General features: G+C 38.1%; 1 protein-coding gene across 1 annotated transcript; it reads right to left on the bottom strand.

Moving 5' to 3' along the window:
- Nucleotides 1-1,987: 1,987 nt before the first annotated feature.
- Nucleotides 1,988-13,535, bottom strand: DBR1 (debranching RNA lariats 1). Its single transcript, XM_082839137.1, has 8 exons — nt 13,249-13,535; nt 12,499-12,623; nt 10,586-10,666; nt 8,342-8,427; nt 6,599-6,823; nt 3,725-3,805; nt 3,327-3,472; nt 1,988-2,843 (listed from the first exon to the last, which is right to left on the bottom strand). Exons 1-8 carry the CDS (start codon nt 13,443-13,445, stop codon nt 2,150-2,152), a joined length of 1,635 nt encoding a protein of 544 aa, XP_082695263.1. The 5' UTR covers nt 13,446-13,535; the 3' UTR covers nt 1,988-2,149.
- Between the last annotated feature and the right edge of the window lie 4,070 nt (nt 13,536-17,605).

Raw genomic sequence — 17,605 nt, 5'->3', positions numbered from 1 at the left:
AAAAGGAAATTTACCCATGTTTTCATCTGGTATTTATATGGTTTCATTCTTCACATGTATATCTCTGATCTATTTGGAGTTAATTTTGGTATATAAAAAAAAGTTTCTTTCCCAAGGCCCAATCCTATTTATTTAAAATGTCATCTTTTTCCTCAGTGATTTGAGATGTCACTTAAATACTATACTAAATTCTTATATATGTTTGGGCCTATTTCTTGTCTTTCTGTTCCATTGGCCTGTCCTCTAATGAACCAGTACTATGTTGTTTTAATTACTGTAGAGGCTTTGTATTACGTTTTAATAGCTGTTATGCCCAGCATATGTCCATTACTCTTTGCAGGGGATTTTCCTGTCCTAACTTACTTATCCACAAGCATTAAAATCAACTTGTCTAGCTCCAGAAAGACAAACAAAAAACATGTGTTGATATTCTGATTAGGATGTTAAATTTATATGTTAACTTGAGAATTGGCATCTTTAAAATGTTGAGTTTATCTATCCAGGAATAAGAGATGATTTTCTATTAGCTCAGGTTTACTTTTGCATTTTTCGGGTGCATTTTAAGGTTTTCATTACAGGTTTTATGCATTTCTCATTAAGTATTTTTGTTGTTTTGCTTATATCATGCCACTCACTAGTAATTGTGTATGTGAAAACTATTGATTTGTATGTTCAGTTCATAACATTACTTTGCTGTAGTACTTTATTTACATATTACTTTAGTGGTATCTTAGTTTTAGTTTTAATATTCTGGTGTTTTCCAACGAAACATTCAGGTCATCTGTATAAAGATGCTTCTGCCTTTACAATTCTGATTCCCCTCATTGTTTTCACCAATATTAAAACATAAAGGAGGTAGTGGGTATCTTCTTCCTTGATTTTGCTCTCACTTTCCTTTGATGGGAATGCTTATAGTATTTCCCTTTTAAACAAGATGCTAGATTTTACTTTTCAAAAAAAATCAGAAATGGGTGTTGCATTGTTTGTCCTTAGAGCTATTACTGGGTGAATTATATGAACAGACTTCCTAATATTGAACTATCTTTGTATCAGTCATGCTGTATCTTAAAATGTGCTATAGATTCTGTTTGCTAATATCTTATTTAGGACTTCAATTGGGACTCAATATTCATATGTGAGATTGGTTTGTGGTTTCTTTGCGCAATCTTTGTCAGATTTAGGTATCAATGTTATATTAGCATCATGAAAAGAAACTGAACTTTCCTTCATTTTCTATATTTTGGAACACTTTGCATAATATTAGTGGGTACCTTTAAAAGGTTTGGTAGTTACTCCTGAAACCATCTGAACCAGTAGTCCCTCGATAACACTATTCCTTCTACAGAAATTACTTTCACTTTCCATCTCTACTAGGATAATTCTTTTCCCTTATAGGTTATTACAAAATACTGAGTATAGTTCCCTGTGCTATACACTAGGTCCCTGTTGGTTATCTATTTTATTCCCTGCTAGTAATTAATACTAAGCTGAACTGTGCCCCACATGACCTGTATAGTCACATTAAAATTAAAGCTAAAGCTAAAATATAATATGTAAAAGTCAGCAGGGTTATATTAATCTCATCAACTAAGTATAAGATTTTATGTTTGCCAATGTTTAGTACTTATTTCCTGAAATCTTATCTACCCTCTTCAGCTTCAATTATATTCGATAGACATTAAGAGCTGACCAGAGAAAATATTTATAATAAATGAAAAGGGAGCATATATAAGTATATATACAATAATGACTTAACTGTAAAACAAAATATGCCATATTTTATACACCAAAATATTTATAGTGATAGTAACTCTATGAAGGTAAAAACCCCTGTCTTACTCATCTTTGTAGTGCCATCTTATGGAAGAGTGCCTGGTACAAAGTAGGTGTTCAATAAGTGCTTGCTGAAAAAACTGAAAGTGAATAATATATGTTCTCAGAAAAAGGGGTCCTCAATCAAGTAAATATATGAAAGTTTAATATTTTTTTTATCCGAAACATACAAAGGCCTAAAGATAAAGTCGATACCTAACTAAAATTTATGTAACTTCATTATTACAAAGTTAAGTCTTGAGTCAAAGATCCAGCTCTAAAAATATAGTCTCAAAAACCACATATCTACATATAACACTAAAACAAGTAAATTGTCTTAGGCTGTATCATCATTATCCACTGCAGCATAGATGGCTTGATTCCTCCTCTTGATTTTCTTTCTTTGTTCAGGTTCATGTTCATCACTCAGCCTCTTCAACGGCACCTTGGTTAAGTCCTTTCCATCCCCCAACTCCACAGGGTCACCGCGATTCCCCTCCTTGCCAACTGGGGAACCGGATGTATCATCAGAAGATACAGTCATGGAACCTGGCAAGATCCTGATGTCAGAGAAGCTTGCAGAAAAGTCAGAAGCTTGATCAGAAGATGGTTCTACAGGTGGTGTATTCATGTCACTGTGTGCGCTTACAATACTATCATCATATTCCTCTTCTTCATCTAACATTATTTCGTCTGGATTAATAGAGGACAGGGCAGATGTGTCTGTGTTATACTCACTAGGGTCTTCTCCAGAGTCATTACTCTGCACGTCATCCTGCTCTTCATAGTCACCACACAAGTGCTGTTCTTCCTTGGCCTTCTGAAGCCTGATGTTAATGTCAGTGATGCCAAGTTGGGCACAAAATTCAGTAGTCTGAGGATTGATCCTATGAACCAACTGCATTTGTGTCTGTGGCTTGCTAGGGTCATAACAAGCAGCCGTTACACTAAAGTTACATGGAACTTTGAGGTCATGATTCAATTTTTCCAATACTTCGTTCATAGCTTCTTTTGTTGCACTGTAATCCCACCTAGAAAAGTCCAAAACAATAGCTTTTTATATTTTATCAGCTTTGGACAACAAATGATGAGCTCTAACTATGGACGGCAGGTGCATTAAAAAATAAACCACATTTCAGAATTCCACTTCATAAAATTATAGTTAACTTAGCAAAGGACCATTTTGAGATTAAAACAATTCTTAGAAAAAGCTGTCCTTAACTCACTGCCTAAAACAAGTACAAATTATTTTAATGTGTGAACCAAATCTCCATGGTCTTAAAGCTTCATGCACTTATGCGCTTATAGTTTGATGCACTTATACACTTCTTTGGGTTGGCGCTCAGCAGTCTATTTTCTTGGATCTCTCGGACGGAAAACTTGCAATTTTCATACCAGTCTATAAACTCTGAATTGTAGCAATAACTCCCTTGATTTAAAAAAATAAGAAGGTGGAGGGGACAACAACTGTGCATACAATGGAGAGGGAAAATCCGAAAGAAGGTCAGACTCACCTCGTATGCAGGCCATTATTTTCAGGCATATTCCATAGGCGCTCACTCACATTCATAAGATCATTAGTAGCCCTGAGAATGGCGAGCCATTCGGTATCATACTCCAAGTAATCAGGAGCACTGGGGTCGTGTTCTATATCTATTACCTACAAGAAGAAATTGGTGATTTTAAGAAGTACATATCTATTTTTAATATTCTAAGAATGTCAATATAACAGTAAAGTTTGAAAGGAATTTAATTTAGTAGCTTACAAACATGAATGTAACTTAAACATTCCCAAAGAAATCTCAGAACACATAGATTACAAACAGCACCGATAATTTCTGCAAGGAGACAATTTTTTTTAATCACTGGAAGAGTAAAACTATATTGCAAAGTTATTTCATTTTCTTTTTACCTGAAGAAAGTCTCTGTGTGGTAAGCATTTGTCCAGGGCTAGAAATCTGGTTGCTTTGGCTGACTGTCCTTTATCCTTGGCCTAGACAATAGGAACCATGATTTAAGAAAGAACGTTAAAACATCACAAGCAATTCAGACATTGAAAAGGATGGAAATAATCTTCATTACCCAATCCCCTAAGTTGTGTGTCAAAGGAACAATGGTTACTTTTCCAAAACAAGTTTGCTCTATACCCCCTGGTGCAATGACAAGCAAGGCACTTACACTCTCTGGGCCTGGGCTTCAATTTCCTTACAATAGTCAAAGCAGAAAGAAATGGTGGTAATGATAATGTTAAATCAAAGCAAATAACACACATAAACCAAAGCATATAACACAAAGGTTAAAGATCAGACAACGGAAGAGCTTAAAAGTAAACTGGCAGAGCTAAAACTATACAACTCGTAGAAGAATTCATAGGAGAAAATCTTTGTAACCCTGGGTTAGGCAAAGATTCTTAGAAACAACACCAAAGTAGATGTATATATATATATATACTCCATAGGATGAAATACTATTCACCAATAAAAATGAAAGAAACACTGACACATGTGACAAGAATGAGCCTCAAAAGCAAGTAAAGGAAAGAAACCAGTTACCAAAGACTATGTATTTTGTGATTCCACTTATATAAAATGTTCAGAAAAGGCAAATCCATAGAGACAAGACAGATTAGTGGTTGCCTGGGGCTGAATGTTGACAGAACAAAGACTGACAGCAAAGAGGCACAAAGGATCTTTTGGGGTGATGGCAATGTTCTAGAACTGGATTATATGATGTTTGCACAACTCTGGAAATTTACTAAAAATCACTGAATTCTACACTTAAAGCAGGTGAATTTTTTGACATGGAAATTATACTCCAATGAAGTTCTTTCTTAAAAAGTGAACCAGCAGAAAGAAACATGGGAGGATCACAAACATGAAGGTCACACTGGAAGAAGTAAAAAGTGACTCACTAAAAACAGCAAGGCAGGGCTTCCCTGGTGGCGCAGTGATTGAGAATCCGCCTGCCGATGCAGGGGACGCGGGTTCGTGCCCTGGTCCGGGAAGATCCCACATGCCGCGGAGCGGCTGGGCCCGTGAGCCATGGCCGCTGAGCCTGCGCGTCCGGAGCCTGTGCTCCGCAACGGGAGACGCCACAGCAGTGAGAGGCCCGCGTACCGCAAAAAGCAAAACAAAACAAACAAACAAAAAAAACCAGCAAGGCACATGGAGAAAGAAAGACAAGGAAGCAAGTGATGGGACACCCTGCTGAGGACCAGGTTTCAATTCAGTGGTGGGGAGGGACTGAGAGGTGGGATGCACAGAGATCACGGGCAGATCCTGGCAGCAGGGCAGTTCTGAGGAAAGATGACCTTTGGTGTTAGTAAAAGGGCTCAGACAGAATACTGGTGAAGTAAGAGGCAGTTGAGGAGCAACAAAAAGGGATTAAACATACTAATTCAGAGACACAAGTCCCCAAGGTTGACAACAGAAGACAGAATCAGGGAAAAGTAGCAAATTAGGTGCTTCAGTAGCAATCCAAGAGCATCATGAGCCCCAAGAGACAGAGGAGAGTAACACAGATGTGGGAAAGGTGACTGACAGAAACAGAAGACTTGGACGTGAGAAGAGGATAATCACGCTGGCAACAGCCCAAAGGAAAATGCAAGAGTAACCTCGCCTTCTTCTCCCAGTGAAGCTGGGGAGTAAGAATAAGCCCACAACAGAGAGGGCCCACAGGAATGTTTTCAGACAGAATCTTCCAGACCGTGTGCGAAGAGCATCACCGAAGTGTACCTCTACCGCAGAAAAGGGTTTGGTCAGGTAAGTTCAGGAAGCGCTGCACAACCCCTCCGCCATCTCAGAGAAAGGTAATGCGCATTAGCACACTGGACTCTCAGAAATTCTACAGAAGCCTCTGGGAAGAAATCCCGAACTTTGTTAACCCAGCATTTTCTAAACGTATTTCCTATGGGATACTTTATGGGAAAGTCAGAATTCAACCAGAATCAGAGGTGAAAGGAAGAACTGCATAGTTCCATTAAAGCCTAACTCTAAGTAGGTATTTATTTTCTACTTTGCATCAAGCACCATCCCCATGCAATTACCAAAGGAAAACTCTGGGAGTCATTCTAGATTCACTCCTCCCTCTGTCACTAAATCCTGATGATTCTGCTTCCAAAATCTCTCTGGAACCTGCTTCATTCTCTGTGTTCCCTCTTTGCCTTAGGTTAGAACCTCATCTTTTGCCTCCTCTGCCTCCCATTTAACATTACTCCAATCCACACACAAAACTGCTGCCAATCTAATCCTTCTGAAATGAAACTCTGACTTCATGACCCCCAACCTTCCCCATTACCTCCTGGTTAAAACCCAAACTCCAGAGCATATCCCAGAAGGCAGCTATGATCTCGCTCCAGCTTCATCTCTCCCTGTGCCTCAGCCCCAGGGACCAGCTGCACTTCCCCAAAGGCACCACGCTCTCAGACCTTCCAGCCTGTGCACACATCGGTCCCTGGGCCCAGATTACCCTGATAATCTGCTTCTTCCTGGCACCATCAACTCCTTTAGAAAACCTTCTCTATCCCTTCCTCTCTGTCCACATCCCCATCTCACCATGGCCTGGCTTAGGTGTTCCCACAGTATCCTAAGCACTTTTTGTCACAAACTTATTACACTATTTTATAATTGCTTGCTTGTCCCTTCTCCCCACTGGATACTGAGTTATTCACAAAGGGAAAGTTATCTTTGATCTCTTTCTCTAACTTTCCAACTATGCCCATAGGGCCTAGCCCGTAGAGGTTCAATAACTGCTTGTTAAATCAAAGAATAAGCATTGTGTTTTCTACCTGATGCTGCATCAAGGCTGCAAACTTCACATGAAGGTGTGCAGAAAACCAGTAAGTAGGTTTTAAGTGCTCTAAAAGTTCTGAGGCAGCGGGACTTCCTAATGTGTTATTTTCCACTTCTTGTCGGAAAAAAGATTTAGTCTTAAGAAGTTGCTTCTTATTTCCATAATGATATATACTTCTCGGCCAATCATGAGATAAGAATATGTCCATAGGCTGCTTCAGCTTTAACAGACAAAGAAAAGAAAGAAAGCTCTTAGAAACAGATTAACCAAAAGCAATCCCCTCCCTTCTCTCCACCGCCACACAACCATTTACCCACGGAGATCTGTAGATTTCTGTGTAATTCATTCTAAGAACACTTTATTTAAGGAAGTCACAGAAATACTGAGCTACTCACTCATCGAGGCAAAGAGAAACACCTTTCTCTCTGCCTGACAAATCAGCTTTATTTTCCGTGGCGAGGCAGTTCAATAGAGACACACTTTGATTAGATTGCCAATCAGCTAAGGTCTTTAGCACTGGGTTTCCAAAATCTACAACATGCACTGTTCTTTTCCCTTTTAGTACAGAAACTACTGTTTTAAGATCAATGTCCAGATTTCATGAGACTTGTAATGTAAATGATACAGTAAACCTAACCTACAGTAAATCTTTTTTTTTTTTCTGATGGACTCACATAGTAAACACCAAAAAAACCTCTCCGTTTACTACAAAAATTATATTAGAGGTATTTAAGGTAGCTGGTGTCTTCTTGGGGAGAACACAAAATATACTCCATACTGTCAAGTAATCCAAAGCAAATACTTGGACAACTAAATTAAAATAATTTAAGTAAGTGTTCAAGAAAATACAAAAGGTAAGATAGACATGATTAACCACTGAAAAGCTGGTATGGGCAATAAGCGCTACAAAAATTCAGAGAAGGGTGAGGACTTTAAACTAGAACACTGGTTGGGAAGTGAAATCTAAGCTGGGTCTCCAAGGACCAGTAGGATTTAGATGAGTAAAAGTAAAAAGTAAAAGGTAAGTAACTGTTATGAATGGGGCATACCTGTAAACATCTTTATGTTCCAGTCGAGGCTGTATTTATGATGGGAAGGGCCTGAGTTCAGTCTGGCAGGCTCTACCAGCCTGGGGGCTCTGGCAGGCTCTTAACTGTGTGGGAAGTCCGGGCAGGTTACTTTATCTATCTGAGCCTTTGGCCTCTCTCCCTTAGTGTGACAAAGTTGGACACGCTGCATGACAGAATTTGAGTGACAGTTATATGAACTATCACGGATGAAAGCTGCTTAGCCCGGTGTCAGACATTTAATGGGTTCACAAACAAAAACCTAGTTTCATTTACTCTCCAGTTGAGCCAGTGCTTCGGTTATCACCTTCACAATTTTCCCATATCATCTTCACTATTATTTTCTATTTAATATCATTATTTAAAATAAAATATTTAACACTTTCTTTCAAGTATCACTTTATTCCAATATATATTCTTCAGCCTTACCCTAAGGAATGGTAGCTGAAGTCATGGATCAAATATTTTATTTTATTATTAATCACTAAAATAAATGTATAGCCATTAAAATCTAAAAAATGTTCATCTGTGAACCTCCTAAAAACAACTCAAGATCCAAATTGTGGAAATACAGAATTGAGCTCTTCTTGGAAGTAGTAGATCAAAATACATTCTGGTAGAGAATTAGTTTACCATTTTTTCAAGTCTGCCGTAATGTACTTTTTACATACCTGTTTTAATTTGTAGACTTCAATATTTCTCACATGATAGATACTCCTTATTGTAGCTGCATTATAGGGGGGGCACTCAAAATGACCTTAAATTGAAGAAGAGAAATAAGCTATTATCAATTCCCTTAAATACTGCAAGTATAAATACATACGTACACTTCTCCAAAACTGATGCTTGTCATCAATGCTTTTGGTTCTTGAAAATTTTATTAAAAAAACACTCAAAATGCTGGTATTTTCTAATAACTGATCACCAACTATAAATCTAAATAAGTGGGAGGCTTATGATTTTTTAAATTAAATTATATTTAATTTTGGAATACATTGTTTAGTCACATAGTTTAAGATTTAAAAGATACCATCAGAAAGGTATAGGGTAAGGGGGAGCGGGGGTGAGGGAAGGATGGATTGGGAGTTTGGGGTTAGCGGATGCAAATTATTACATACAGAATGGATAAACAACAAGGTCCTACTGTATGGCACAGAGAATTATATTCAATATCCTGTGATAAACCATAATAGAGAAGAATATGAAAAAGAATGTATATATATGTGTAACTGAATCACTTTACTGTACAGCAGAAATTAACACAATATTGTAAATCAACTATACTTCAATAAAATAAAGAAAAAAAAGAAAGGCATAGGGTAAAAAGTATTCCTCCTGGAGGGTAGACCCTAGTGGGTACCTAGGGCTGGCGTGGGAGCAGGGATTAAGTTTGGCACAAAACTTTTAGGCATGATAGAGATGTTCTAAATCCAGATGGTGCTAAAGGCTGCATAACTCTACAATTTACTAAAATCACTGAATTGTATACTTACAATGGTACATAAATTTTACGTCAATCAAGCTGCTAAAACAAGCGGACAGGGTTCTCCTATTCCTTCCCCCATCCATCAGTAACCCTACCTACAGGGAACCAGTGTTAATCAGGTTTCAGTATTTTATTCCAGGGATGTCATCTATGCATATAATATACATATTTGTTTATCCTCCCTTTTCTTTCTATACAAGTGGCAGTATAATTTATACACGTTCTGTGCCTTGTTTTTTTCACTTTATTTTGGAGTTCTTTTCATATTAGTCACACATAGAGCTGCTTCTTTTTTCCTTCTTTTTGACTTCATAGCATTGCACTGTATAGTTATATCATGACACATTTAACTAGTTCCTATCTTTTGCTATTACAAACAAGGCTGAAATACATTTGTTTATATCATTTTGCACTTGTGGAATATATCTGTAGATAAATTCCTGGAAGTAGAACTCCTGAGTAAGAATACTTCTATAATTTCCACAGATGTTACTAATTTTCCTCCAAAGAGTGGTTCCAATTTGTGCCCACACCTGCCATGTAAAAGATGGCCTATTTTTGCAGACCCATCACAATAGTTCAGAATCATGGAGAACAGGGCTGCAAGGAACAGACTTGTGATTTAACAGTTACACTGAGGATGTAAGTTTTAGCTGTCAACTTAATTCATGAAATTTTAAAATCAATGTGGATCCAAGCTATTCCTTTAACTTTAAAATCAAGATATAATTCATTCAGATACAGTGTGGTATATTTATACAATGGAATACTATTCACAAATTTAAATGACAGAGTTAAATGTATCAACATGGATTTAAAAACATATTAAACAAAGAAGCAAGTTGCAGAAAGATACATGTAAAATGATACACTTATATGAAGTTTAAAACATGCTATATAATACACTGTTTAAAGCTGTTACTGATATGGTAATGATATAGAATAATCAAGTGAATGATGAACACCAAATTCAGAATAGTGACTGCCTGGTGAGGTAAGGGAGGAATAAAAGGAGAGAGATGGGACTGAGGACAGATAAACAATGAACTTCGATTGTATCTGTACTCTTTTATTTCTTAAAAATCAAAACTAAAAGTGGCAAAATACCAAATAAAACTAGATGGTGTATACACAGATAATACGTTCTAGTGTTCTCTATTTTTTCATATTTATAAAATATTTTATAATATAAATTTAAGAATAAATTAATCAGTTCATAGGAGAAATCCAATGAAAAAGTCCAACTGTATATTATGCTTAAGTTACTATGGGGCATGGAAGTTCTAAGTTTAAAAACAATTCTCAGAATAACAATACTCACTTTGCTGTATACCTGAAATTAACACCACATTGTAAATCAACTGTACTCCAATTAAAAAAAGAAAAAAAGAATGTAATAAAATATAAAAAAAAAAAAGCATAACAATACCTTTTCGATAGTCATGAGATTTAAAGATACCAGAGATTCCACCAATCCTTACACCTCGGTATTTTACTACACCTGCCAAGCCTGAAAAATTACATAGTTAAATAAAATTACTGTAGGCAAAAGCAATCATTTTTTTAAAGCAATCTTTACTAACTGAACGAACAGTTTAGAGGCCTAGAATATCATGCAGTCTTAAAATTATTTGAAAATTAAGTGTCATGATGAGGTTACTCTTTTACATAGAAAATATGCCAACAATATATAACATAGAGTAGGGAGACAGACTACGGAGGCAAGAGACTGAGCAGAAAAGAAGGAACAAATGAGACAGGGAGTGTGAAGAGGGAAACAGACATACATAAATTTGGTACCTAAAGGAATGTGGGGATGGGGCGGGGGAAATAGGGGAAAATGTCCTATGATGGATTTATATGTTATATATAAGGTATAGATAACATATACCTTTGACTTATAGAATATAGAAACCTGCAGTTTCTCTATTTCATTTGATTGATCATCTTCAGACAATTTCACCTTCTCACAATACTACAGTTGTCAAAAGTTGATCCATCAGTAATGACATAGAGAAATTAAATTTCTGAAGTTATAATGTCATCACTAGAAACACCTATAAACATTTAAATAAAGAGATGAAAGGACTGTATAGTTTAAAAGGACTAAAACTGAACCTGAACCTAATCAGGTCTATAAATCTAAATGCAGATTATAAGCAACACAGAGGATAAAAGGAACACGTTAAACAACCCAAGGAAATCCAATCAGCTAAACCCAGAATGTGGGAAATTCTGCCAGATAAATTTCCCATATTCTTCAACAAATAAACAGCATGGGGGTTTGGGGGAGAAGAGAGTGCGAAAAGGGACAGTTATAGTCTAAGAGACTTCAGAATCATGACAATCAAATGAAAGTGTGGACCTTGTTTGGACCCTATTTGAACAAGTCAACTGTAAAACAGACATCTTTGTGATAATCAGGGAAATCTGAACATGAACTAGGCAACAGATAATGATAGGTAATAGGTATAATCATGGTACTGTAGTTGTGGTATTTTTTTTAAATCCTCATCACTTAAAAACACATGCTCAAGTATTTACAGGTGAAATAATCCGATGGCTGAGGTTTGCTTTAAAATACTCCAGTTGGGACTTCCCTGGTGGTCCAGTGGTTAAGAATCCACCTTCCAATGCAGGGGACATGGGATTGAGCCCTGGTCAGGGAACTAAGATCCCACATGCCCCTAAGCCCCTAGAGCCCTCATGCTGCAACTACTGAGCCAGCACACTCTGGAGTTCCACAGCGCCCAGGCGCCACAACTAGAGAGAAGCCTGCCCACCGCGAGGAAGATCCCGCGCCGCAAGGAAGATCCCACATGCGACAACTAAAGACCTGACACAGCCAAATAAATAAATAAATAAATAAAATATTAAAAAATAAATAGATAAAATACTCCTGTCACCTCCTCCCACAAAAGAGTTTAGGTGGGGAGTGGGTTGAAAGAAGGATGGCAGAACAATAATTGTTGTTAAAGCTGTTTAATAGGTACAGAGATTCATTATACTATTCTCTGCTTTTGTGTATGTTTAAATATTTCCATTATAAAAAGTTCATTTTTTTTAATTTAATAAGAAGAGTAAGAAAAAAATTAAGGGATTGCAAATCGTACAGAAGCTCTTTGCAGTTATATTAAGTATTGCTTAAAGCACTAGATGATGCATGGACATATTTTCATGATTACCTACTTAAATGAATTATTTTAATTAAATTTTCATGATTATTTAAATCAAGAGACATTCCCAAAACACCATACATTTCAAGATGCTGATCAACTGATAAACAAATCCTGACAGGCTCTTCCATGCCATCAGACCAAGAAATTACCCACGAACACATACCTAAATAATAAATGTTTGGTGCTACCCAGCCACCATAGGGTAACTCTTGCAAATGATTTGAGGCTTCATGGTTACCCCCGATGAAAATTGTAAGAACTGGGGCCTTTTTCTCTCCAGAGTAATACCTAGAACATAAGGGTAAAGTTGTCAATTGGCATAGCAGAAATGAGACATAGAGAAAAGAAACTGGGCATGCCTGTACTATTAGGCATAGCAGAAAAGCTAAATAAGGTCCGAGGTAAAAAAAACTTGAGCTCATCATAAAAAGTTAAGCCCTTTCTAAACGAATTGTCCATCCTTGTCCTTAAGAATGATTCAGGGCCGCCACCTTGGGTTCAAGCCAACGTATATTCAATGAGGTCAAAAACTTTTGTCAGTTCACTGCAACAACCTTAGTTTCTAGAATGAGGACTAGCACATAGCAAGCGTCCAATAAAAACTCCTAGATCAATAAATGAAGTAGTCCCAGAGTCCTATTAAGCATAAAGTAGATTAACCTGTCAGTTTCTTCCTCCAGATTTTCCCCTCAGGCTGCGATCCCTTCCGAAACAAAACAGATGAATGGAAAGAAGAAAAGTAACATTTACTAAGCGCCAGTTCCTAGACACACAGCGTAAACAAAGACGGGAACTAAGAGAGACAGCTGGTCAGTGGCAGACAGGATTCCAACTCAGCCCGGGTTCTCAGCCCCCACCGCTGGCTAGTCACACCTCGCACCGCGGGGGCCCGGGCCGAAGCCACGCCCCTCACCTGTAGAAGGTCTGCATGTGGCGGTACTTGGGCGGCACGGCCATGCAGCGCAGGTCGGCCTCGTTGCGCACAGCCTGGAAGTCGCCGCAGCATAGCAGAAGGTCTATCGGTCCCGGGCCGCGCCGCTCCGCCAGCGCCAGCGTCTCATAGATCTTGTCCAGCTCGCCGTGGCAGCAGCCGGCCACAGCCACCCGCATGCTGCCGGACCAAGGCAGGGAGCGCTGCCCGCAACCCCCTAAACCAGAGCCAGCCCAGGCCGGACAACGAAGACCCGACTGATCGCTCAGATCCCGCCAACCTTAACTGAGACGCCGCCTCTTGCAATTGAGACTCCAGCAATATAATTCACTTCCGGTTTCCAAATCTCGCGAGAGAGAGGTCGGGAAGGGAACGACCAACACGGATTCCACGGAGCTTTTAAATCGTCTCGTACTCTGCCTGTTGTGGCAGGTGGTTCTTGAAGTCCGAGCAGCCTGACAGGTGCTAAAAATCAAAACCAGAGTAGTAAGACAAACAAACAAAAATTCCCGGAAATAGTGTAGTTTATAAAATCAAACTTAGGATGAACTTCTCACGGCAAAGATAATTGCCTGAAAGTGATTAGAAACGATTAAACAAACGATTTTTTAAGACACCCGAAATAAAAATAAATTTAAAATAAAACGTAAAAACTCACTGAGGATTTTGAAATTATCTCCTCGAAGAGTTTCTAAAATTATCAGTTATTTTTTTTTAAAGGGGCCAGGGACTCTTCATTTCCCTACCAAATGGTTGTTTGTGTAACTAGACTGCAAGCTCAATGAAAGCAGATGAATATCTCGAAAACATCCAGGAGGGAAAATGACCAGACTGGCAATTGAAGAATTAGTGGCCAAGGCAGAAACAAGCAAACAAATAAAACCCTTATGGCAAATTTAATCAAGAAAATAATCAAGATAATACGGAGAATAATAAAACCATCTCTGCTCATTAAAAAAAAAACTAGATAAACAATTTCTAGGAATAAAGACACCAAAGTTAATTCAAAATGAAGCAGAAGATGTAAACAAAACAATGACAATAAGAAGACACTGGGATATATACACTACCAAATGTAAAATAGATAGCTAGTGGGAAGCAGCCACATAGCACAGGGAGATCAGCTCGGTGCTTTGTGACCACCTAGAGGGGTGGGATAGGGAGGGTGGGAGGGAGATGCAAGAGGGTGGAGATATGGGGATATATGTTTATGTATAGCTGATTCACTTTGTTATACAGCAGAAACTAACACACCATTGTAAAGCAATTATACTACTATACTAAGATGTTAAACAAAAAAAAAAGACTGGGAAAGTCAAAGACATAAATCCATTGAAAGACATTTATGAGTGATTTATAGGTGATTTCTTTCAAATTTACAAAGAAGATACACTTTTCATGATATCTAAATCAATCAAGAGGGTAGAAAAAGATGGAAATCTAATATTTCCTATTAGTTTTTAATGTTTTATTTTCCCTTCTGTATTAATTTTTTTGAACTATATAAAGAACAGATAACTTTTTTGACATTGTTAAATTTAACTTCTAAAAAAAGATTTAACTTCTTCCACTTGATTTTCAATCTACAGGAATTATCTTTTTCTGGATCTTTTTTTCTCAATTGAAAAATTGTTAATTTTAATTAACTTAAAATGCCATGAACAAATCAAATCTTAAGTGCACATTTTGATTAATTTTTCCATATATAATCACCCATATCAAGATATAAAACATTTCTAGCATTCCAAAAGACTCCCTTGTGCTTCCTCCCAAGCCTATTCTCCCAAAAGAAAAACTCTAGTCTAACCTCTAGCACCGTAGATTAGCTCTACTTGTTTTTAACTTCATAGAAATGTCAGTGTATATTATGTACTCTTTTGTGTCTGGCTTCTTTCACTTAATATCTGTGAGGTTCATCCATGAATCTATGTAACTGAGCAGGAGGACCCTATGGGGCCTTCGCAGGACAGATGACCACCACCACCACCCCCCGCAATGTCCTCCACCTGCCTCTTTGTAGAAAAACTAGCCACCTAGGCCTTCTCCAATTTCCAAAGAATAAATTTAATTAGAGAAGTGAGAAAATGCAGAAGCAAAGGAAAACAAGCAGGACAAAATAATAATAGTTTAGCCATTAAACAAAGTCAAGGACATTTAGTTCCTCCTCAAGGGCTATAAATAATAATCTGAGCCAGGGAATTCCCTGGCGGTCCAGTGGTTAAGGCTCCGCACTTCCAACACAGGGGGCATGGGTTTGATCCCTGAGCCATACCATATCCTTTGAGCTATTTTGCAGATACTGAAACTCCCACCAGGTGGAAGAAGTTAACTGTATGCTGATCACAAGTACAGAGACCCCAGACTGGTTGGAATCAGAAGGTTGATGATGTTGACTCCCAATTACCTCACCACCAACCAGTCAGAATGTCCACAAGCTGATCACGCACCCACAACCCCCTCCTTCACCCTGTCTTTAAAAACCTTTCCCTGAAAGCCATCGGGGAGTTCGGGTCTTTTGGGCACTAACTACCTGGAGTCCTGGCTTGGCGCCCTGCAATAAACACTGCACTTTCCTTCAACATACCCTGGTGTCAGTAGATTGGGCTTTACTGTGAGCAAGTAAGCAGGCTCAAGTTTGGTTCAGTAACAACTATACTATAGATAGATACAGCCATAGTATACTATTTCTTATTGCTGTGTTGTTTTCCATCGTGTGAACATACCACAGTTCATGTATCCATTTTTCTGTTGAAGGACATTTGGATTGTTTCTAACAATTGTTATGAATAAAGCCACCATATACATTCTTGTAAAACCTTTTGGTGGACATAACACTTTTCCCCCTTAGATTATGCCCAGGAATGGAATCTCTGGATAACATAGTAGGTATATGTTTAGCTTTAATAGATAGTGTCAGTTGTGCTAATTTACACTTACCTATGTAATATGAGTGTTCTAATTATTCCATGTGCACAACAGCACTTGGTATTATCTGTCTGTTAAATTTTAGCCATGTTGTTAGGTGTGCAATGGTGTCTTCTTGTTATTTCCATGTAGTTTTTTTTGTGTGTGTGTGTGGTACACGGGCCTCTCACTGTTGTGGCCTCTCCCGTTGTGGAGCACAGGCTCCGGACATGCAGGCTCAGCGGCCATGGCTCACGGGCCCAGCCGCTCTGCGGCACGTGGGATCTTCCCAGACCGGGGCACAAACCCGTGTCCCCTGCATCGGCAGGCGGACTCTCAACCACTGCGCCACCAGGGAAGCCCTCCAATGTAGATTTTACAACAACATTTTAATATGTCAATTTGAATTTTCTTCTTCTGTGACCAATAGGAAACAATAATTTAATGCCATAACATTCAAAATCTCATGGTCAAAGAAGGAAATAGAAGATTATGAATAGGGATGAAAAAGTGCATCATGGCTTAGCTCTTAACTCTATTCCCAACCAACACCCCATTTCCAGAGGTCATACCGGTATGTTAATAAACTTAAGAATTCTCACTGACTTTCTCAAATCCAGAGAGAAAAAAACTAAATCAATAGCCTCAACTCCTTCCCATGCTGAACGAGGTGAAATGGGAGGATTGTGGGAGAAAAATGGATGTGTGAACAATGAAAATTCTTTTTGCAAACATGAAGGACCATTCACTGAACGGGTAGGTAAACCCTCTCCAATTGTGTGTGTGGTCCATGAGGAAAGTCCCTCTTATCGGGTGGGAAAGGAATTCCCTGATTCTGTCAGAGCAAAGACAGTATCTAGATAGAGGCACCCAATGATGAGCAAGATGAAAAAAGAAACCACATGTCAACTATGGAAACATGCTAGAAAGAGCATAAGCTGGGATGAACCTGAGCAGGTGTTAATTAAAACTTCTAAGATACAACCAGATCTTTCTCCTTTAAATCAAGTCTTTTTGTTGAAATGGTTGATTCCAAGACAGAGAAAGTACAAGATGAGCATGGATCATCTTGTGCCAGAAAACAAGGAAGTGCTCAAAGAACCTGAGACATCAAAAGGACATTGAGTGAAGGCTTTTCCACTGGCCAAATCTGAAACAATTTCAGCATCAAAATACACAATCATAGTAACAGACTTTAGCCCATTGAATAAAGTAGGAATCTACTATTCCATCCTGACATAAATAAGTAAATAAATAAATAGGAAAAGAGAGGTCTTATTTACACAAGAATGCTGATTGATAAGCATAGAAGGAAAGTTGGAGTTAGAAAATCAGAAAATCACCATAAACCATCATCATCATCATCATCATCATCAACATCACTTGTTACAAGGAAGAATTTTAATGAATGCTAAAACAATTGGGGAAAACTTTG

This window comes from Leucopleurus acutus (assembly GCF_964270905.1).
Source record: "Leucopleurus acutus genome assembly, chromosome: 5".
NCBI classification, from domain to species: domain Eukaryota; kingdom Metazoa; phylum Chordata; class Mammalia; order Artiodactyla; family Delphinidae; genus Leucopleurus; species Leucopleurus acutus.
This window is presented reverse-complemented; position numbering and strand designations above follow the sequence as displayed.

Bases quoted from the DNA above. Each gene is read 5' to 3' on its own strand.
- DBR1 (XM_082839137.1), bottom strand. From the start codon at position 13,445: ATGCGGGTGGCTGTGGCCGGCTGCTGCCACGGCGAGCTGGACAAGATC. The intron at 10,667-12,498 runs GTATGTGTTCGT...GTAATTTTTCAG, and splicing joins ACCAAACATTTATTATTTAG to GCTTGGCAGGTGTAGTAAAA. The intron at 3,473-3,724 runs GTAAAAAGAAAA...TTCTTCTTGTAG, and splicing joins CACACAGAGACTTTCTTCAG to GTAATAGATATAGAACACGA.